Below are 24,263 nucleotides of genomic sequence, written 5' to 3' on the forward strand. Positions count from 1 at the left end.
CAACAAAAGGCATCCCCCAGTGCTGCACCTGCCAACACCCAACTGCTGCTTCTCCACGGGCTTTCACCCCACTCCCCAGCCTCCCTTTCCCTCCTGCCTCCATCCTCTTCAGATGTGGGTTGGAAAGGAGAAAAGTGAACCCTCAGGAAAAGAACCCCAGGCTTTTGGGAAGTTTGGAGTCGGGATCCTGAGGGGCGAAGTCTGAGCACGGGGCTTAATTTCATCCAGATGTTCATGAAAGGGTCCAAAGGTCTTTAGGACACGTGTTTAAGGGGCTGGATCCTCAGGAGCAAAGCGCAGGTCGAGTGCCAGTTTTCTGCCCAGGGAAGTTTGGATCCCACAGCAACATCACAGGAGCACGAACCCACCGCAGCCAACGCCGCCCGCTCCCCCCACCCAAGCGCAGCACAGATCCGCACAGAGCCCACTGCTGTCTGCAACCAGAGGGGACAGTCCAGGGCCATCAGTGCACAGACAGACCCTGTGAAAAGAATCCACGAGGGCAAGACGCGTGTTTTGTGTGCAAACAAGCCTGGGGAGAAGAGCAGAGCAGCCCACCAGCAGCACATCACCTCAGGCCTCACCTGCCTCCAGGGTCCAGCAGTTTTCACAATTCGGACGGTGTTCCTTGTCCACACCGAGGGACAATGCGATGCTGCAGCTTCCTTCAACTCTCCTCTCCACCTCCACACCTTAAGGAAAAATAAAACCACCCAGACGTGGAGGTCATCAGATCCACCTCAAGCGCAACTGTAATTCTGGTGAGAAACGGCTGCGCGGGCCCAGTTTTTGTGAAAATGCCCCAAACCACCTCAGCCAAACCTCGCTGCCACGCGCTGCTGGGCACGGGAACATGCCCAGAGCCGAGCCCCCCCGCGGCACCCCGTGAGCTCAGCAAGGAGCCAACATGCCTGGTCCCAGCTTCAGATCAGTCTTTAAGCGCATCAAGGCATAACGAAGAACCGTAATAATATTCAGCAGTTTGGGTTTGAGGTTCTCCCGCCGATTGCTTCCCATCACCTGCGCCAACAAGGACCATTACCGGCCTGTTCTTCAGCAAGATGACCACATCAGCTACACCCAACACCCAGCCACACGCATACGGAGATTTTTATCTTGGAAACAAGGTGTATCTTGGCAGGTTACAATTTTTCATTTTTTCTTTACTTATCAACACGCACTTTCTAACACAGAGGGCCTTTGAGAAATTAATTTCCATCTGAAAACAAACGAGGGCTGAAACAGTTTACAAAGGAACCCATCTTTCAAGGAGGTTTCCTTTTAAATTGCACAATGTGGCTCTTAGCAAGGAAAATAAATAAAACTTAATCCCTCTGCATTCCAGCTGGCATTTTTTTCCCCAAGCTAGAAGCGAACAATCAATTTAAAGAAAACTCAGACTATGGTCAATTAAAGAACTGTATATGATTTCATTTATAAATACCAGATACCTATTCAATTGATTATTTTGATCCAATTAAATCAGTTTTACATTTTAAATTCCTAAGAATTAAGTCATTTATCCACATCGCAGTCCTAGGCTTTTCACATCTATTGCTGCAGAATTCTGCAGATCGTCTGCTCTTTGGCTGTTGCATTAGCAGAGAGAGTTTCAGCTACCAGACTTAGTTAAGAACATGGATTGTAAACCTCCAGGAAATGACAAGCCCTGGGAAAAAAATCACATCTAGTCATTTGTAACACATAGAAATGTTTGTTGTTGGGCTTTTTTTTAAACTTTTATTGGTTGCTTATGCATATAAATTGTTTTTCTTTTACATCTTAGCTCTGTAACCAAGATGGTCATCTTTAGCTTTGTGTGTGTGACAGACGCTCTCTCAGCACCGTTTAATACACTCCAAGTTGTAGACAGCTCACCAAGTTCTGCACGCTACCTTTTTCTCTAAAAGACAGCTTCAAGAGAACAATCAATACCTTGAAGCCACGGAATACATTGGCCAAGGGGTTTATCAACCGAATCATAACTTCCTTATGGAAAACAGATGGAGTTTTCCCCGGCCACGGTCCCCACGTCGGGACCAGGCTCTCCCAGGGACAGCCGTCCAGTGCCGCTGCACTGAACCGCGCCAAGGAGAAGCCACCGCACCTCGAGTCCCGGACTCCAGCAGGGTGCTAAGAAGTACAACAGCCATTGTTGAAAGAAATAGGCGTTAGCAAAAAGCAAACGGATCTTCAGGCTTTGGGGAGTGCTACGTGATCTTTGATATGACCGCATACACCTAACCATAAAAACAGGGACCAATCAACTTCTAAACTATCGTAACGCTAATTAGAGCCGAGTCTAAAATTGCATTCGTTGACGCCTTTCTAAGTGCAGGCAAAACCAAACAGATTAACAGGGAAACATATGTGTCAATTTTTCTCACAAATGTTTTTGCGGGGTGACATCACAGGCAAGACTCGCAATAAGCAATTCTTACAGGACAGACTTGGCTGACACGCAACAGCTCCAGGCACTGCAGAGACCGAAAAGCAGCGCTGGACAATTATTTAAAGGTCTCTTCATACAAACGTAGCACATGGGAAGAAAAAAAAGAGCCAACAGCAATTCCCTAGCCCCCTCCACCAGGCAGCATAAACCAACAGTGGTCCATGGACCATTCCTTCTGGAGAAGTCCCAACCCAGCGATCACCAGGCCGTATCCGCCTGCTTCAAACCCGGCTGCTTCCCGCCTTTCGCCCTCCCGACCTGAACAAAATCCAGCACCATCAGTTTGGCTCTCATTTGGTTACTTTCATTCTGAACACAGCTGGCTTCCCAACAACATAACGTGCTGCTAACAGCCAGTTCTCCTTCCCAAGCGTGGCTTTTTCAGACACCGCTATCAACTTGCTCGTATTTTATATCTTATTTCCTAGAGATAATTTGAATTTTGAACCAACTGAAATCAAAATCCTTAAGTGTCCCTGCCAAGTTAGGAAAAACATTACAAGTTTGTTCTCAAACATTCAGATACATTAAGCTCAAAAACTCTGATCTATTTTAGGAGAAGGATTGAGGTAACTTAGAAATTAAATTTAAAATTATTCAGGAAAGAAGGGGACTCAGAATGAAAAGGTTTTCCCACGCTGGAAACCTCTGTCTTGGCATAAAACGAAGTGCTTCGCTTGGAACAAGGAAGGAAATAGATTCTTCGGCTGCAAAACAGCCAAAAGCCAAGGGAGCTGAGAGCAGTGCAATTCAAACCAAGGCTTTCAACCCAAATTTCTAACCACAGACTCGTTTGCTCTTCTCATGGAGTCATCCCACCTTACGTAAATACTTTTCCTTGGGCCCACTGCAATGGACACTGTAAATCAGCAGCACTGGGATACTTGCTAGAACTGACTAGAGACACACCAGCGCACCATGCCATCAGTGCTCCCATTTCCAACAAAAAACCAACCAGCCATAAAACTCCCAACTGTTCCCATTATATCACCAAGCTGGAAGCATCTTCTCGAGCTCAAATGTTCGTCAATCACCACCATCAGGAATCCACATGGAAACGACTTCAAGGCTCAGCCTACAGTTATGCCCTGATCATAAACACTCAAAAAGCATTTTTTTCCTATTTACTCATGCACAGCTGCAAAGAAAAAGAAAACTGACTCAAAGCAAGTGGTGTCCAAGAGGGATTTCTGCACCGGACAAAGCTCAGAGGTCAGGAGCGTTCGCCCAGATGCTCCAGAGACAGAAGGCTCGTTTCATTCCTGACCTCCCCGCTCCCTCATGGCAGCCTCCCCCTATTTCTCCTGTCCCCCCTCAAGTTAGGCACTTTAGTTCCCCTGCAAGACCTAACCTGGCTGAGTTTTGGCAGTTTTCGCTCCATCCCAGCACAAAACGCCCTGCTTGGCTTCTCCATGTTTCACCCCCCTCACCCCTGTTCCTTGCAGGCTTAGAAGTTCCTTCTAGAGCTAGCTGTCCCTCGTTCTTCAGAAAATGCTATTGTCAGCATTCTTGGGGGCGGAAAAAACAAAAATGAAGCAAATCTTTCTAGCCCGGCAGACTTTACCAAGCCGTGCCCTCGCAAGCCCTGCAGTAATGCGCGCACCGCACCCCAGCTTGCTCTCCACAAACAACGCTTTGTAACGGTGCCGGCACCTAGCAAAGCTAACTTCCATCTTTCAGGAAAAGCCCTTTTCCTACAAACTCTCCATGCTAACAGCCTCCCTCGCCCTTTCTTTCCCTCTTTAAAATACCCTTATAGTAAGAGGCGCATCAGGGTGGTTTTCATCCCACCATGCGCCTCTCGCCAGGGTTTCCTCACACCTCTGAGCACCTTCTCCAGCACCCAAAAGTCGGTTTTGGTTCACTCCAGCAGGAACCTTGCAGCCTCATTTCTCCTGTAAGACAGCACATACCTTCCCAGCCTTTCGGGCTTCCTTCCAGAGCCACATCCAGTTTCCGATCCGCAGTCCTGGCAGACAGCGCGCTTGTTGCATCTGCTGTGGACCTGCAGATTCTTAACGAGCAGTCTCCGGGCGCACTTACTTCTTACTGATGCTGGTGTAAAACCCTAGTCCTTTCCTCTAGCTTTTACATTACCAAACAGCTATGAATAATTTAGGGTAGAAATGAAAAGGTTCATTGCCAAGAGATCAGTCAGGCTGAGACACAGCTTCTCGGCATAAGCAGCGAAGACAAACCTTGTTTTTCTGTTACTTTGCCAACACCACTTCCTACATTCCTGAAAGTGATGATGCGACACGCTGTATGGGATAGCAACGGAGCTGATGACCCCTGTGACCCCCCTTCTGCCCTACTGAGCTCATGTCAATACTGTAGATGAGCACAAGTTCCTCTCCCTTCCCTGCACTCACCCCGGGGTGTGGTACAGCAGCCACAACCCCCAGCCCACACCTCACAGGACAGACCAAGCCCAGCGCTCCTCTCCTGTCCCCAGTCACTGGGGGTACCACTTGCCCCCTAACGTGGAAGTGAGGTGATCGTTCACAAAGGAAAAGCTTCCCATCGCTGGCGTCAGGAACTTCCAGGGTCATCTTTCCGCACCCAGGGGTGGTGAGCACAGTTTAACAGAGCATCCTTGGAAAAGATATTCCGTAGATCGAAGGAAAGCCTTTGCTTGGCAGTGGTAAAGAGCACCCCGTAACAGTGCTGCCCAGCAATTCCCCATCCCTTGCTGCCACAGACTTTCAAGCGTAGCTAGAACGGCAACCATCTACATCATGTAGGCTAAAAGCTTGGACACAGACAAAACATCTTTCTGAGACTTGATTCAATTCCACAGAAATGCAGGCACAGGAGAGCAGGACCCAGACCACTGATTACCAGGAGTAAAAACAAGAGTTCAAGAAAAAATTTCTCACGATTCCCCCCTTACCCCACCCCCCCAGCTGCTAACAGCCTTGCAGCGACCGGCGGAGCACGTGGTATACCTAAACTTCTGATCAACGTGCAACGAAACGAAACCGAGATGCAGAATCAAAGGATGGTGCAAGTGACATTCCCATCCCATCAGGTGAGAGGGAAACAGCTTTGGGTTTGCCAGGGGGTCGGCAGCAGCAGGCAGCCCACATGGCCTCCAGGAACAAACATGCCTCTGCTATCGCTCTGTTTCGGTGAAGATCTGGTGGCCAGGACCAGTGGAGGCCAGGAGGTGCCACCGTGACACAGCACTGAAACGGAAATGGGAGAGAGCACGTGCATCTGAAGTTCCACTGATCTCCAAGGGGAACAGAGAGATGTTATTGCAGAACAGCCTCTCAACATATACATCATTCATGGAATTTCGGTACAAGAATCACATAAGCAGGTGTAAAAATCTTCAAATGTAATTTATTAAGACATTCAGCTATGTCTGTCAGTCTACATCCAAATTTACTACTAAAAATAAAATAGTATCACATTTCACATTAGGAATACCGACTTTGAAAAACACTTGAGTCAAGCCTATCGTATAAATAAGTGACTAATTTCTCTTCATATCAAAATTCACATAAAAAAATTGCCTGCCCCCTACTCCCAGCTATTTCCCCACCCCGGTCCCTAGTTCTACTTGAAGCCATGATGCATGTAAAAATTTAAGTATGGACATGTCCTTGTCAAAGAAAAAAGGTGCAAACCTATTAACAGCTTTAAAAGTGGCATTTGCGGAGTCTGATCATACACAATAATGTACTCATTCCCAAAGTGCAAATATCGCCAGAGTTTAATACTGTTTTAATTCAGCTGCAGGAATTAAACATTACAGAGCACAGTACTGCAAGGCCCCTATCTGTGCCCTAAAACTCATCCCACTTTCCTCCTGCACACGGTAGCGGAGGTCAAAGTGTTCATTAGAGCTTTAGTTTACTTCATGCAGCCCTGACTGTGCCCATTATTAGCAAAAGTTTCATATACATCAAAATATTGAAGACTCCGTCATAAAAGTCAAGAGTCACTATAGATTACATGAATTCAAATGCAACTGCCCCACCAAGAACACCCAAAGCATACACATGACGTATTAAGAGTGCTTCCATCTTCTAGTACAATCACTGCTGTTATATCTTTGATTTTTGCTTACGTGCCATAAAAAAAAAAAAAGAAAACGGGTCAGCGACCAAAGCTGCACCTCAGTCAGAGACTCGCAGCTCGCTGCATGTAACGCCTCTCAGGTACCCTGGGACAGGGCTGTAGGCCGTACCCTCTTCCTGACCGAAACAAAAGCTAGCGTTCTGTCCGTCTGCCTGCAGCCACTCACAGACCTCTCGTTCCTCTTCCCCCTCTCCTACGACTTGAAAACACTCTTAAGACATCCTTCCTATGCCCGCAGTTCAGAGAGCTTCTGGAGTCATTTCTACTACATCTCACTGGAGTTACCACTACCAAGCAGCCCACAAGAATCAGCACGGGAGATTACATTTTGACCAGCATTAATAGCTACACTTCTTTCACAGCTGTGGAAGGATAAGGTTTTATTCTGAGTCAAACTCGAATCTCTGAAATGTGTTTGTTCCCACATCATCCATCCTCTGTCACCTTAGAGCTGGACACAAACCCTCGGCTCTTGAGCGGCACACCCCTCCGGGGCTGCAAGTAGTTCCGCAGCACAAGCTGCTCCCTGGCTGGCATCACATGGGCTTGTGTCGCTGTCCATGCTCTGTGACCCCGCCGTCGCAGCAGAGGCCTCCAGGCTGCCCTGTCCATCAGCAACCTGTCCGTCGCTCTTGCCAGGGCTGTCTTTCCTATCTGGCCCACTGTCATGTTCAACACCTGGGGGTTCAGCTGCCTCGCCAGGTCTGGTGTTCTGCTCTGCGCTAGGATTTGGCTGTTGAACTGGCTCTGGTCCCAGTCCCGGGAGCTGTGAAGGGCTCTTAAGCTGACAGTGGCACAGAGGGCAGGTTTCTTGCACATAGAGCCATTTCTTAAGACAACCCGCATGAAAGAAATGGCTACACGGTGTGATTACAGCCGTTTTCATATCCTGAAAGACACAAAAAGAGCAAGACCATATTATTTGTAACCCCATTCCTCTCCTCTCTCCCCACACATCCAATGGGCCCACCAGACACAGAGGAGACAGCAGTCCACAGACAGGTAAGAGAACTTTCCTTCCTTCACACCGACAGGCCTTCACATTCAAATGCACACAGAATTTAAACACTGGCCAGATCTAGCTGTTTATACTACAGGGATTAGAAATTAGGCTAAAAGCTTTCTTTATAAGGTATTACACTTAAATAAAAGCTTTTGTGGGATGAGAGTCACAGGATTAGCTGGCTTAAGAAACAATTGAACATGTCAAAACCAGGGCGCTTACTGATACAACACGTAATAGCAAACCAGAACCAAAGTAACACCCTAACTCTGTCAACCCAGACTCACTTGTTACTAGTCTGGGGTTTCAAACACCATCATTCAACCTGGCACCCGTAGTTCTACTCTTCACAGAATCTGTATCAAGTCTGGAGTCAATCCAATTGCACTCTGGCTACACACGACTGATCATAGGGTGGTTCTTTCACTGTCACACCTAACTACAACTTCTGTCCAAGTGAAAGAGACTTTGGAGCCAGAGGTGTGACAAAGACACTACCTGCAGCATTAATTTCCAAGGCACTCACATCTGCTGGCTTACATAAGAAAGACCCTTAACCCTTTGATCATTAGGTTTCTGTTATAAAACGGACATCGCACATGAGATGGAAGTAGCTATGTCACAAACATCAGACATAATTCAAGTAACTTATTTTACTAGTTGCAGACTGTAATTAATGGTCTAGAGGTGCTTCAATTCAAGTCAATCTTCTGACACTCCCATTCTTACCTGGTAGCAGATGGCACAGATATCATTGTGTTGCTCCAACTGCTCTTTTGTGGCCACGGGCAGTGATTTTATCTTATTCACAGCGTCTCTTCGAAGAAGGAAACTTTTCCACCCCAGCTGGGCCCGCAACCACACATTGTAATAGGAGTGAATGAAGATGATGACAGAACCCATCACAGTCCATTCACCAAAGATCGTTTCCGAGACGCCATATGCCACCACACAGAGAGCGACGAGGAACTCCAGCAGCCGGTACGTGCCGTTGACGTAATAAATCACATCATCCATATTTTCTACTGGTTCTTTTCTGAACTCCTCCACCATAAACAAAACATAAATGAAGAGTGTCCCAAGCACCTGTAACACAGTGCAAGACCATGAGCCGAGCATTCAATCCTGAACCAGAGCTTAAGCCGTTCAGCACTGTCCATCGGGCGCTGTGCGCACAACGCTCCCACGTCACACAGGGCAGGCAAGTCCCCAGGCAGCAACACTGCTGCTGAACTTGAGGACAAATAAATGTCACTCTTGCAAAGCATTTAAGCTTGTTCCCAAGTACTTCCCCTCCTGTGCTTTCCTGAGTCCAGAACACAGCTGAGTTGAACAGAGGTGCTGAGTATCATGAGGGGTGATTTTATACATCTAATAACAAAAACCCCAAGTTACAACAAATATTCATAGTACAAAACATTTCCTGTATTCAGACTGCAGTGTTTTGAACACCAAACTGCTTTCAAAGAGCCATAGCTAAGTAACAATACATAAATAAGTACTCTGGGAAAAAACCTTTTCACTGTGATATTTAGGCTCTCACATAACGCCTTCTGGCTTTACAATCTGAAACAGACTTCCATTCACCTGTGTTCTCAGCCCACCCCGGGAGCTCCTTGGCCTCAGATACAGGATAAAGGAAGATGTGATACCATATGCTGTACTTCTGCCCTTCTATCGTCCCTGTTTTCTCATCACGTATTTCCCCCAGCTAGAGTAACAGGATCACAGCTAATGCAGGGCTTCACCGTTACTAACGAGAAATTACTCGCAGTTACTCACCTGAAGAGAGGTTAGAATACTGCTGGAGATGATGATCAACAGCCAGAAATCCATGTGGAAAAACTGACAAATCATGTAGGCCATGTATGCGGGGAACACCAGCAAGAACAAGCAGAGGCTGACCGCTCGGAAGTGCTTCCAGAGACTCCTGCAAACAACACAATAAGGGTTTTTAAGTCAGATTTGAGTGTCAGAATAAGAATAGGCTGACTGCTGGATGTAGGCACGTTAGATGTTTACTCAAGGCTTTAACTTGTTGAAAGGAGTTTCCATTGTACTTGAGCACAGCCTCGTTCCCAGCACACGTGCCTACAACACATACAGTATGGAAAGCTCCCTCTCAGCCAAACTTTGTTGTTTTCAACAAAAGACAAAGATTATGGGAAAAAATTCACCTACAATAATGGTCATAATGGGTCAAGTCAGTGGTTAGACAAATTAAGTAACTAAGATACTGAATGTTTCAGGTGAAAGTATATTAAAATAAAGAAAATTACTAACACATGTAATTGTCCACTTTTCTATATGAACAGAGATCTCTCAGATTACGCACATATTACAACTCTTCTATGTCTATTTGCTATTATGCATGAGGCAAAGGTATTTCCTTCCATCACCACACTGAACCCTGCTGCCTTTAGAAGTATATTCCCCAATTCAGGGGTCACAGAAGGAGAAACATAGCAGGACTTGAACATTCATCTCTGCCAATCCTTACTCTGCTCCTATCATTTACTTCTCCCTCATCTCCTCCCCAGCATAAACACACCATCAATCTTTTTACACCCACCCACTTGTGAAGGCTTTCAGAACAGCTCCAGTGATGCACTATAGTACCTCTACATCTTCCTCAGGTTGTATTTTAACCTTCTTTAGCTCTGGAAATGCCGTGCAGAAAAAGTGAATGTACTGGGGGATAGGACAGCAGCAGAAACCAACTAATTTAATACAGTCTAAAGACACATCAGGACGCTCCTGTGAGGTCTGCAATTTTGTGTCTGCGGGTGAGGTAGAACGGGAGAGCTGAAGTGGAATTTATCCTGATCCTAGTTGATTTAGAACTGCCTGGGAGATCTGGCAGAAGAGAGTTAAAACTCGGTATCACCACAGGCTGCTTGTTTAAACTGGGCAGATGTTCGTATCCTGGCTCTACTCCTTCCCCCCCGTTACTATTTGAAGTTAACACCGCTGCAGGCAGAACATGCTGGCTACAGTAGCCTCTAAGCTAAACAAACTCTGTACATATAAATAAACCTCCTATTTCTTCACTTACAGGTGACATAAAGGGAAAAGGCACAAGCAATTAACAAAGATGCAAACAGATTAATACAAGAACACCAGATACCGATACAGCTCCTCAACACAAACTTAATCCATCATGACCAGAACATCTGGTTCACTAATAAAGCCTTCCACCTCTTATTTGCTGTCAGTAAACCCTATCATTTTAGGATCACAGCCCCACAAAAAACCAGGGTTTACACTAACACATGGACAACTCCCAAAAACGTCCCATCCTCAACAGCTGAAATATCCCAGACAGGTACTGCGGATGAGACTCCTGCGTCAGGGAGACACCTACCCAACCGCAGAGGGGGTTAACTGAAACCATTCTGCAAACCCGCGGAGCGTGGGTGGGGAGAGCACAGGCACTGGCACCTTGGATGTGCTTAACCGAGACAGTGCACTGACCCTCCAGCTAGGGAGAACAACCACTGGAATACTGGGAGTGGGCAGCCAGCAGCTGCAGAACAGCACGGTCTTGCACAGGCTGGCTGATGGACGCAGCCCTGAGCAGGAGCAGATGACCACCATGGTGTGAAGTGTTACTGCATGCCCCTGAAGGCATAGGATACAGAGGGAAAAACTAGAGGATTTGTACTAGCAACCTGCATACAGAAAAGGCAGGGTAACTTTACAAGCTACTAAAAATCCAAACCACGCCATCAATTATTAGTTTATCACCTCCTAAAACAGCATTAAGTAACTTTCAGCTTAGGAAACCAGTATCTTACTTGTCCCTTGAGGCTCCCAATGCCAAGACAATGGGATCAGCAATTTCCAGCATGGACTGAAGTATGGATGCCACCACAATGAAAAGAATAATACTGAGCAGGAACGCCCGATGCACAACTTGGAGCTCAATCAAACCTGTCTGCACCGCCAGGATCAGGAGTGTGACTCCTTCAGTCATCCCCCTGCAGATCAACAGAGTCAAAAGAACAATCAATCACATCTTTGTGTGTCAGTGTGGGTTCAGAAATACGCCCAGAATCCCCGGGAAATAAGCTGTTTCTGCCACAACCCTTCAAATGTCACTGGTTTTGGCTTTTACGATCTCCCTGCTAAGGCTTTAACCATCAGAAATGCTGAGGCGTTGCGGGTTTAGGAATTAGCAGAGTTCAGAACCTTGCTCCTGTAGCAGCATGTGGGCTACATCCAGCCCAGCAGACACCACTAATGACAGTCCCCTCTAGCACAAAGCATTTTAAGGACCTAGGTTTTGTCTTAAGAAAAACCCACGGTCCCAGTGTTGCCTACACAAGCCCCTGTACACCTGGGCTCCAGACAGCCTCGTTCCTAGATCACCACACAGACCCTCCATCATTTCCTCATCACCACCCTCCTGTCTGTCCTTTGGCCCCAGGAAAACATCCTTGAGTCAACACCCCACCAGGTGCCCAGTTTAGGCAAATGAGCAATTCAGCCATTTTTCAGTTTATTTTCTCTGTACCTATACCAAATGCAGCTGCCCACTTCTTTCTGTTTTGTAACCTTAGACCGAATTTAGTACCTCCAAGAACCACACTTTAGCAGCAGTATTTGGGGCAGTTGCAGTACAGATCACCCAGAACTACATGCTTCCCCAAAGGTGTTTTTATGTAGACTACTCCTGGGCAACCCTCACGTATACCATTTTTGCTTCTGCATCTTGGAATCCAGAATGTCAAACACACTTTTGCATATGGTCTGAACTCTCTGTGGAGTTAAGGGCTGGAATTACTGAAAAAAGTAGTGTCATAGTTAAGTTCCCAATTTCTTGTTACACAAGTTGGGACAAGCAGGAAGAAAAGGCAGTTGCTGTATTTTGGCTACTCCCCACAGTAACCTACAGACAATCCATACAATGCTGTATCGCATCTTGGAATCCAAAATGTCAAACACTCTTTTGCATATGGTCTGAACTCTCCGTGGAGTTAAGGGCTGGAATAACTGAAAAAGGTAGTGTCATAGCTAGGTTCCCAATTTCATGTTAGGCAAGTTGGGACAAGTGGAAAGACAAGACAGTTGCTGTGTTTTGGCTACTCCCCACAGTAACTTACAGACAATCCATACAATGCTGTATTTTAAGCCTCACAGATTTAGTCACGTTTTACACATGACTACAGGGTAAATGAGGAAATGGAAATACGAAAGGTTTATGTTATCCAAGCATGTGAAAATTTTTCACTGAGTCATGAAAATGAAAGCACAACCAAATGGTGCAATTATAAATCCCAGCTAACAGCCCTGAATTTGTTACAGAAATGAACCATCTCCCAAAAAGCCTATGTATGACGTTTTATTTTCACCTCAAATCCTTCCAACGCACACACAGACGGGCATAGAAAAAGCCCATCAAGGATACCCAAGAATTTATAAATTAAAAACTGCAGTGTAACCCGTATATTTTTATATAAATCCCTTTGTGTCTGCTTCTTTTTAGACCCTAGGCACAACGACGCACTCACCTGTTCATAGCAGGGTCATTCATGAATGCTCTGTAACCCTGCAAGTAAAACTTGCAGAGAGTCAGAACTCCCAAAGCAACGAAGGAGACGGTGAAGACCAAGCCCAGCAGTGAGTATGGAGTGCTACAGCATTCGGCAATACTGGGAGGAGAGGGGAAAAGAAAAAAAAGAAAAGGTCCATCAGTTACAAGCAATGTGATGAGCTCTCCCCTTGCCCTGTGACCTGTGCAAGCTGTTTTTAAAGCAGAATTGGATTGGTTTAATGAAAATATCAAATGCTCTATACTGCCATGAAATGGCCTGTAAGAAGAAAAAGATGAGACGTATGCTGTTCCTTCTTTTCCAAGACCCAAGGTCAGGCTGGCGCCAGGCTGTGCCGAGGTCCTTCTCAGTGCTGTGCCACACGGTGGCACTGTCCCTCCTGAGTGGCGTTTTCATAACCTGAAGCCACTCTGATAGCAAAACCCACCCAGTTGACATGCTGAAATTCCAGGCAGCTACTGAAACACAGAGTTAAAGCAGATGGATCCACCACGGCACTTTCCACTCAGATGCATAAGAGTGCAAACCAACATCAAACTGACAAATACTGCTGGGAGACTGAGGGCTTTTTGGGAGCGTTCACATCAGGCTCAGGCAGGCAACGCCCATCTTTCCAGCGGCTGAGCCAGAAGCAGCGAAGTAAGACCGTGAAGAATATTCCCGCTCAGCAGGCTTCTTCCTCTCTTTTGCTACAGCAATGAAGTCCCAAACACTGAGACCCCAGAATACATCTGATGATGCTGCAAACAGCTGCATTACCTCAGCTCCCTCACCCTAGGGCTGCTCTTCTGCTGATCCCGGCACTGCAATGTCTGGAGCAGCATTTCCTTCGGCTCCTGAAACACCCCGCTGCCAGAACAAGGCGAGTGCAGTACAGTGCGGCACGTGCCCCGACACTAGGTACCAGCTGTCAGCCAGGGACTACACATCCGGAAACGCTCCCAGACATAATCCAAGGTAACACACTGACACCCCCATTCATTGAAAGGAAAAAAGAAAAAAAAAAAATCTTTGCTTGTTCACCAGGATAGTAGTCTTGTGACAGAAATGATGGTGGTCAAAACCACGTCATGCTAATTAACCCACTGAAAAATGAACCAGTCCAGGCCTCTGACAAGACAAAAGAGTTTTGAGGAAGCGCATGCTTCAAAAATAAACAAAGCCTGTCCAAGAGACATTTACTTTGTCTCTTTTAATGACTACTTTAACGGGAAATCTTTTGAAAGCAATTCACAGAAAATGTTGATGTGTTTACATGTACTATTTGCAGTACTTCTGGTAAGCCTTCAAATTCTGCCTGTCTACCAAGCTGAGCAGGGCTGAGAAAGCTTTTAAATGTTCCTGACGGTCAAGGTAGTGAGAAACGCAGTATTTCAAGCAGCTATTTCTGTAGGATATTTGAGGAACTCTAAGCTTTGCTTTAAAATAAATTATCAGAAATCAAGAATCCTGACTTTTCTGCCAGATGCCCAATCCTTTTCTTTGTCAGAGTTGATTTTAATACCCTTCTTAAGCTTGTCTGGGACCCTTGCATAGTACACCATCTGGAAATGAGTTTAAGAGCTCAAAGAGAAGCCTGTGGAGCTTTCAGTGTTATGTGTCAAGCACAAGTTTATAAATTGTCCCAAAGAGCTAAACTCTTCAAGGCTTCTCAAAAAATCACAGCAGTTACATACCCATGGAAAAGACTTTGAGAGGAACAACAAGAACAATGAAAGGTACAGAGAAGTTTTTAAACATCAAACGTGCAAGCAAGAGCTTTCCAGGAAGAACAGACAGTGCTACTCTCGATTTTAAAGAAAAGAACTCTGTGGTCTATTCTTCTTTTTTTCTCTCCAAATACATGAACTGAGGGGTATTGAGTGAAACTATATGGATTCAAACAATCAAAACAGGTTTTTCACCATGCAGACCAGGCTGATGTATGGAACTCCTTGCCTCAAGATCTTTCAAATGACACAAGGGTAAATAGGGTCAAGGGCAGAAAGCACGAACTGATGGAAGAGAAGTCTCTTGAGGGTTACTGAATATGTATTAAGCATATCCAGCTAATGCAGCATGACGGCTGAAGTTGGATACAGAACTGGAAGATTACTAGAAGTGTCCTGTTTGTCCTGTTATGGGTGAGTGTCTTTCCAGGTACCCATTTACAGGCAGTGCTGGAAACTGGATCCTAGGCTAGATCAATACACAGTTCGACCCAATAGAGCCACTCTGAGGTTCTTCAGAAACTCGGACACAGCTATTCTGCACACCCCAATTGCTCTCACCTGAATTCCAGCTACACTGTTTTAAGCTCTCATTACACTTAAAGGGCACACATGCCAGAATTCACACTCACTTCCATGGAAGAGCACATATTTTCTTCCATTATTAACCAGCCTGACAAGGTATTTCAGCTCCCTCCTAAGGGGTAAGAGGCTGTTAGTGATACTAGAGTTCGTGGTTTTAAGATGAATAAGCATTTATAATTTTTCTGCTGTGACAGAGCTGTGAACATTTGTGTAGCTTTTCTCTATTTTTCCAATTGCAGGGAGAACTTCACAGAGAGCAACTGGTATCCATTCATTCACAGACCAGGTCTGCAAAGCACGTTCCCTCTTTTGCCATGAATAGGAGAAGTCTAACAGTTTTGTGTAGGAATAAAATAATTTATAGGGAAAAGGATTGCTTCCCCCACTTCTGCTAACTGCTGTACTCTACCAAAACTAGAATTGCAGCAGAGATGAACGGGAAGGAAAACTTAGGACACCAGTGGTCAACTACCAGGTAACACAGTCAGTGCTTTTACATAATGCAGTGTGACACTAAGCAATTCTAATACTACATGCGAAGAAATCCCTGACATATCTCCTTAATGATAACAAATTTTGACAGTTTACACTATGGTACCATAGACCAACATACAGTGAGGCAAGAATAGGCTAAGCAAGCGAAAAGTCTGACTGGAAAACTAGTAATGAGCAAGTTACTCCAAGTTACTACCCAAATAGCAGAACTAATGGTGTATGGTCTCTAAAGAATATGTCCTATGTTACTCGTGTGTTTAGGCAACCACTTTTATCTCCACCCCAGTATTACCCTAATTTGCCTAACCCACCTTCTGCAACGCACCCAGTTCCTCTCTGCCCTACACTCCCACCCCTTCTGTATGCTGTAATTTCTAGTTAAACAACAATCAGCAATGGAACATGGGTTCCAGCCAGAAGAATCCCTAAAATGCTGCCTTTTTCTCAGTAACAGCACTAACACAGGCCTCTCCTTTATCTTCCACCCAGTTTTACCAAATTCCTAAAAGCTTTGTAATCTTTAAGATCTCTACACCTCTGCCACATTAACCACTGGGCTCACAAGTTACTTTGGGATTTGGGGCTGCTTGGATGAACTCAAGAATGTGTTTCATCATTCTGGTGTGGGACAAGACACAGAGGGCTCAGAAAGCAACACCATCATGAATAGGATACCAGCTGGACTGAATTTCAGCTGAAATATCTCAGACTTTAAACCACTTTCTATACTGAAAACAACTTTGGGACCAAAGCTCTAATTATACCTATTCCCTCGTCAAAGGAATATTTTGCTTTCTTTGGGAACTCTCCCACAGTTCTACTAATGCTGTCTGTTCTAAATGGGACCCATGTCTCTGAAGGAGAAGCTTAACAGGGTTTACATCATCGCTGCAGTAAGGACAGGTGTATCCAAAATGTAATAAAGCCAATCTACATACCTAGCCACTAAAAGAGCACAGACATTAATTTCAGAAAACAGTCAAACAGAAAACCAATTTGCAGACTAGCTAATTACCTTGTCAAGAAGAGGAAGAGGAGCCTCTCTCTGGAGGCAGGCTGATCCCGTGTACTGAAATAAGAATAGATCTGAAGAGCAAATAAGACAAGCCAGAACACCATGAAAAGAACGGGGACAACCAGCTGGTTCCACAGAGACATCCCCAACGCCAGGAGACCATACACCTCCACCACCTGGGCAAGACAAAAAATACAGTTTGTTATTGGTTCAGAGCAGCTGTGATTTGATAACAGTCAACAATATAGGCACCACAAAGCTAGGATAATTCGATAGCATTAGCCATCCCAGGGAGGAGAGGAGGTACATCACACTACAGCCTGACAAAGGGAGAGCCCAGGTTCAGCTTGAAGCAGGGAGAAGTACCTGACTGTGCAAACTACCAGATCAGGTGAATGCCCCTTCCTACAAGTAACTGTCTGGGAGCTGCTGACTGCAGCCTGCTCACAGACAGAGGGGCAAGGACATGTGCCTCCAGCTCAGGCACAACCCTCTCAGGCCTTTCTGCCCAGCTTAAGTCACAGCAATGCTGTTTCCTCTGAAGGTACTGCCAAGTCACTGTACACACAACGTACTGAAATAAGAGCCACATCACTTCAGCACAGTAAATCTGCTTTGCTAACCTGGTTTTAAGGAAAAACTTAATACCTCAGGCATTTTATGTTTAAGTATCTCAGAAATGAAATGTACCAGATTTCTGACTGCTCCAAATCCACCAAGTGTTTTGAAATTCACGTCTAAGAGTTATTTCAGAACACACTGAAGCTCAAATTACTTCTTTTGTATCACAAAGGCTAAGTTACAGTGCTGTCACTTTCAAGAAGCTGGAACTTCATATAGCCAGACTTAACGTGAAAGGTCAAAAGGAAATCACTCATAACTACTATTTCCTCATAGTCCACTTCCCACAATGGCATACAATGCATAATGGCTAGCAAATTTTATCAAACACTGAAGACTAAGTAGGCAGGCAGCTTTTTCAATGACAGGGATGTTACATTCCTGGGACCTGCTGCAGTATGCACTGCGGCTGACCAACAAGCAATATGCCGCTGGCAGGGACACGGTGCCAAGTCCCACTTTTAGCTTTGTGCACAGACTTGTGAAGGAAGTGCATCTGCCCTCGGGAGACTCCCGTGGCCTCTCCCTTGGCCTGGGACCAAAGCAAGCAATCCTGTGCAGCTTCTGGCAGAGTAAACCACCACGTCGGAAAAGGGTCATGCTACGCTCATAATGTAGATTCATAACTGTGAGGTATTCCTGGCACCTTCTGCTGCAAGTAGACAGCCAAGGTTCAGGACCTGGTTTTAAATTATACCATTAGCCACTGTCTGAAGTATACACACACAAAAAGCTGCCTCAGCCCACCTGTTAGGGCTGTCTCCCCTACGGTGCTTCATTCAGGAAACCCTCCTGGGGTTTAACATCTCAACATCCACTAAGTTTTGCCACTGGTATCAAATCACCAACCAAATTCAGCCTACAATAATAGTAACCTCACAAACACCAGGATGAGGGCATCACTGAAAACTGACAATCGCACAAAATGATAGTGATGGAAATACAAGTAGGAAAATAGTCAAGACAAAACTGCAATATCCTCCTCTGGAATAAGAGTCCTAAGCTTGATTTGCAGTGAAATTGCAACCAGTTATATGAACACACTGTCAGCCAATGTGGGTTTTTTCTCTTTTTCAGGAACATGGGCAGAGGAAGCAACCTTTTTAAAAACAAAAATCCTCTTTTCCCATATTGACAGTACAATGCAAAACCCACTCACAAAGAGTTTTTCATTCCAACTCACTCTCTCCTACATGCATTTAGAAAAGCAGCATACAACACTCTTATAAACCCAGTGCCACGTTTTAAAGTCTCTGCAATTTTCTCTGTATTCCCAAGGAAAAAAAACTTTATGCCTTCTGCACAAGAAGTCAGAAGAAACTGTATGATTGGCGTCCAAAGGCCACATACAAGGAATACTTCTTCCTCCTGATTACAACACTAATACAGCCTGGCATGCTCAGATTTGAAATACTGGGACACACACAAACACATGGGACAAACAATCCTACAGAGGAGGAGACCTGTGTGACAGCTACATTTAGATTACAATTCTCCACCCTCCTCCACCACCTAAATCAGAAAATTTCCATCCCTCACCCGCAAAGTCTTTGCAATTAAAACACTCATAAGATGCTGTGTTTTAAACCCAAGTGTCTAATAAAAAGAGATACATGACTCAAATCCAAATTCAATCTGAATCTGACTTCAGGAAGCTAAACTCTGCGTCTGTTCACGCATGTGGACAATGGAAGTCCTGGTTCCAACCTGTTTCAAGTCTTTGAGCTATACAAAGACATACAACTGGTTTACCCCAAACATTACCACTCTAAGCAAACAGTAAGCATGATTTTCCTATTCTCACTGGAAAACAACGATATTTAAGCTTTGCTAGTTAGCTCCCGAATTAAGTTTTTAATCAGCAAATCTACAAGCTAGTTATGGGCACAATCAGACCATGCTAGGTGCTGTACAAACACAGCAGGATAATCCTGCGCCAAAGACCAATTACCTACAAAATAAATAATCAGACAGTAACGATCGACATGACAGGCTGAGACCTTGGCACACCAGACACCTACTGCTGCCAAGTTTTTGTTTGTGTATGACAGATATGACAGCAAAGAGCTTTAAAGAGGGCTTTGAAAGAGCTTAACAAGTTACTTTTCAGACTGCTGCTGGATTGAAGAGAAGGCAGAAAACCAGTGGCTTGGTTTGGAAAAATTCCAGCAAGTGGTGACAGTTAAAATAGTGGGTCAGTCAAAGGTCAAGCAAGCATCAATCTTTTTATATTTAAACAGAGAAGGATGCACACACGTATTTTATTATTTTTATATAAAAAGTGTAAGGTGTGATGTTTCTGTACCACTAACAAAGTGTTTTATCAACTCAATATATATCCTGTGTCAAAGTGTTAACAAAACAGATATATGTCAGATCAGCCTTCACTCTTTCTGCTAACTCTTGTGGTTGGAGGCCTCAGCAACGCTGCTGTTGTAAAGAAAATACTACAGACCTTTCAAATTACTGTCTGCAAGTCACAAATGACTAAATCAGTGGTTATTACAGCCTAAATCAGCTTTAGTGTTACTCCCAATTTAACACTACTACAATTACAAATGTTTTTCATACAGAAAGCATTTCTTGAAATGAACAGCTACTACAATTAATGCTCGCTTAATGAGGCTGTAAATAAATCCCATTCTGCCACAACCTTGTCTTTTAGCCTGGATTTGGGAATGACTACACGAAGTCCAAGCAAAGCGGACATGCTCAGTTGGCCAGCAGCGTAATTCAGGCTACTGTCTTTAACTGCTCACCCGGACAAATTATAAGCTACTCTAAGTTAAACAAAGAAAATGCTATGGCCAGGAACACATTTGGTTTGCTAAGAGAGCATGAGTTCACACACACACACAGTTGCACAGCACAGAGCCAAAGTATTTATTTGTTTTCTACAAGAAAGTCTGGGGCCAAGGAAAATACAATCGTTACGTTCACTGCCTTACCTGGACAAGCTCTCTGTATGCAGATTTCGCCAAGTTATAGGGCACCAGAAGATTTGATGCCAGAAAGTAGAGCACTTCCAAACCAGTGAAAATCATGGCAAATTTGTTGATGACGACGATGGTTTCCAGAGGGACGAGGCAAAGCCGTGCCAGCAGAGGGAGCATGTGAGCAGAGAACAGCCAGATCTGCTTGGTTTTCATGACGCAGGAGCAGAGCGTACATACCACCAGCTGACCTGAAAACGCGACACAGTATTTTATAATCGAGCTGATTATCCCCTTCAGGAACAAACGTATTTTAATACGTTATCTTTCCATAGCAGAGCTATCAACATCCAGCACATTATGACAGATGTAACTAGGGCATATCTGTTACGAAACAAGGCTCCTCCGCATCTTTTGCTGGGTCACGAAAGTTACCATTTCCAACCTGCACGAGTGCATGCTTTCATTTTGCAGATTAGCGAGATGTAAACCCAAAACACACGCAGGATCATACTCGGATTAATATGAAGTCCCAGGAATAAATCATGCAGAGGATAACCCACTGAGTCATCCTTCTTTTTCCCTTGACATCCCCCAGCTCAACTTAAATCCCATCAGCATGTGTATACACAGCAGCAGCTTTTCTGAAGCCCAGTTACACTATTCCATCCCGATCTACACAAAAAAGTAATCAGAGGTCCCAAATGGCTTTTTGAGCAACAATATTTATTCTATCAGAGGAATTACTGGCCAAGAACAGCAACAGGAGAACAGCTAGGCCAGCAGCTGAGACTTCAGTAATTTCATAATGCCCCGAGGCAGGTTTTCAAAATTATCACTGAAGCTTTGCAAGTGACAGATAATTAATAACTACATTCTCTTCACCAGTTGGCAGGGGCACAAGCACAAGGACATCTCTCCCACACACCCAGAGATATGGAGGGTGGTATTTCTAGAGCAGATCACTCCAGTGTAACTGCTCCCATCAGAGTCACTGGAAGTTGCACCCTTCATCTCAGAGGAAGCGGAATGAGGAGAAATGCACATTGCCTGGCTAAGAACAATTCTCGCTCATCATTTTGCAGTAAGGGAAAAGTTTATTGCATATTATTTAAAAGCAGAATCTTGTTCACCATCTACGTTAGTTTACATCTGAAAGCCACAATACATGGGACTAAACCCAAGTGCCACCTCCACTCACGTTTGCATTTCACTCCTCTTCCTGAAGCCAGCCTTCGCAAAACCCAGAGTAACAAATGAAGGCCGTTAGCATCTCTAGGTCAGCGCTAACTCCGTGTGTTCACATAAGCTTACTGACCTTGTAAGCCCTTCTGGCTGGGCTGGGGAGCAAGCCAAGAGAGGAAAAATAGCAGTACCAGAGTTTTATTTTCATTTTGCTAGCTTCCCTGCCTAGGAAAGGACTTCTGCTTTGAACTGCAACTGAGCTGAAAGCCATCTCTAATCTCTACTACTTAAGCAAAGTTCCTCCTCTTTCAAGCTTCAGTCCTACTGTCAATTTGCTAGCTGCATTTTTAATTACCAGGTGTCTTTTCAGAACTAGCACCCTTGCTCTCAGCAAGCCAGTATCAGCATACTGGGTCTTACAAGCCTCAGAGAAAGTTACTCTACTCATCTTTTTAGAAGTTCAACAGACTCCAGCTTTGCAGCATTCTCCCTCTGCTTTGTTGTTCTCTGCCCACACACACGTTGCTACAACCCTATTTAAGACACCATCAGCACACTGCTGTGCTGTAATATTCAGGAGCCTGGCACACTCAGCTTGCGAGGATTTCTGCGACTCATGGTAACTAAGGCAACCCAGCTTCACACACGAAGGGATACATACAAGCACCAGCATTCAATATGTTCTTCAGGATTTAGTAAGAGTGTCGTCATCTGAAATAAAGTATTGCGACAAGATCACATTAAACAATCCAGTGCTCTTTGGGATGACTCTGGAGCTCTCCAGACAGAAAACAGGACCTGAGTCCAGTCTCATGCAACAACAAAATCTGCTTTCCTCCAACAGTGATGTGCCAAGTATGCTGGTAATCCCACTGTTATGATCTAAACGCCTATCAGAAGTTACTTGTCACGGGACGGAGAGCTGTACAACATCAAAGGAAACAGAGTACTGTCTCTGGAGACCCCAATCTCCTTCCTAAAGTCTGCACCTTGTCAATTCTCAACCCCTACAGGAAAGGCCTGAAAAACATCTCCAACAGAGCTTTTAGGTAGCAGCACCTTAGTTCAGGACAATGTCCCTCTGCAGTCAACCACTTTATCTCCAAGCAGGGCTGTACACCATCACTCATAACATAGGAGGAACAGTCAGCAGAAATCAGTTTCTACCTCATAGCAAATCATAAAAAGATTTTAACGTTCCAGCTATCTACTAAGAGCAACAAATCCAGCTGAATGTTTGCACTCTGTAAACTTAAATGCCATGGACTGAAAACTGCCAGACACAGCTAATGAATCTGACAGCTGGAATCCTCCTGCAGGACACTGGGCTTCTCTGCTAGGGAATGAGGCAACACGGACATCTATTGCCTTAGGTTCCTGCCCATTCTTTTTTCTTCCCAAAACCTCCACAAATACGTAAATGTTGCTGACAGGTAGCCAAAGCCTCCCAGCTCATAAGCTAGTGGCAAACAAGGAACAAGAAAGGCTATGCGATAGAGCTGCTGTTCAAGCCACTTGGAGTAGGGAACAGTCTTTATCTTACTTCCAATTTTAAAAAGCTGATGTTAAATTCCCTGGCTACATCATTACCTGTTACACAAAACCCATCACATTTTAAAGTTTATATATAATCCCATTATTGTGCACAAAGAAAAAGCAAGTCTTCACGGTAGCATCGTTTCCAAAGCCACGCAGCTTCGTAACATTCACAGCTGTACACGCTCATCCATGGGGCAGGTCCGTTTCTTCCATCCGGCGTATTAGTAACCCTACTCAGCAGTCATCGGGCTGAATGAAATCCAGAGGAAGAAATGACTCTAAGAGTCCATTCAAAAAGCTCTAATGAATAAAAGCTTTAAGAAAGATTGTATTTGTGAACAAGCTGGTGTCCTGTACACCACCCCTTTAACTCTGACCAGAACTTTTAGGAACCAAACCTGTAGAAGTATCACCATTGCTGTCCCATTCACCTGCCTCAATGCCTTTGTCAACAATGCCTCAGCACAACACTCTGGCAGAACACCTAAGAAAAAGGTGGAGCAAAGCTCCTGTACGTTCGTTCTGCTGCAAAGCTGATGCAGCTGAGCGCAGCACGCTCCTGCGACATGGCAGGCTGCACTGGATAAATACATTTGCATGCAAAAAATTCCAGACAGCACTTCATTTCTATACAAAACACTGTCAAAAGCCTCATAGTCCACTTTCACAGGTCTTCCCTAAAGACAAGCACTTGCCATCAAGACTGAAATCACACCTTCAAGTTGGCTTTATAAGAACAGGGGAGATGAATAATGGGGACATTAAGTATGTTAAGGTAAACACATTTGTTAGTACAGTCCAGCACCTAATTCTGAAAATCAACTGCAACAGGGGACACTTTAGTCTGATACTTTGTACAACCCAAAACTGTATTGGACAAGAACAGTATTCTCTTTTTCTCTCTTATTTTTAATCCACATTAAAACCTGGATGAAGCATAATGGGTTTGACTCTGGGTTTAGTTTCTGTCTAAATGTTACTGAATGACAGAATGCCTCCTCATCAGTTCCTGCCCAGCCCTGCCTGCTGCTCTGTGAAGCTGAGGGATTCTGCTTTATCATGGGACCCTGCACTGCACCTGA

The 24,263-nt window shown here is 44.9% G+C and overlaps 1 protein-coding gene across 1 annotated transcript in view; it reads right to left on the minus strand.

Moving 5' to 3' along the window:
- Positions 1-6,986: 6,986 nt before the first annotated feature.
- The window catches only part of RNF145 (ring finger protein 145), a 36,559-nt gene continuing 19,282 nt past the window's right edge, over positions 6,987-24,263 (minus strand). The window contains exons 4-10 of the mRNA XM_010147037.1: positions 20,473-20,708; positions 16,904-17,079; positions 13,058-13,198; positions 11,342-11,524; positions 9,327-9,474; positions 8,274-8,630; positions 6,987-7,430 (exon numbers count right to left, since the gene is read on the minus strand). Coding sequence (XP_010145339.1) covers positions 6,987-7,430; positions 8,274-8,630; positions 9,327-9,474; positions 11,342-11,524; positions 13,058-13,198; positions 16,904-17,079; positions 20,473-20,708 — 1,685 coding nt within the window. The remainder of the gene's footprint in view (positions 7,431-8,273; positions 8,631-9,326; positions 9,475-11,341; positions 11,525-13,057; positions 13,199-16,903; positions 17,080-20,472; positions 20,709-24,263) is intronic.

This window comes from Eurypyga helias, unplaced genomic scaffold (assembly GCF_000690775.1).
Source record: "Eurypyga helias isolate BGI_N326 unplaced genomic scaffold, ASM69077v1 scaffold852, whole genome shotgun sequence".
NCBI lineage: Eukaryota > Metazoa > Chordata > Aves > Eurypygiformes > Eurypygidae > Eurypyga > Eurypyga helias.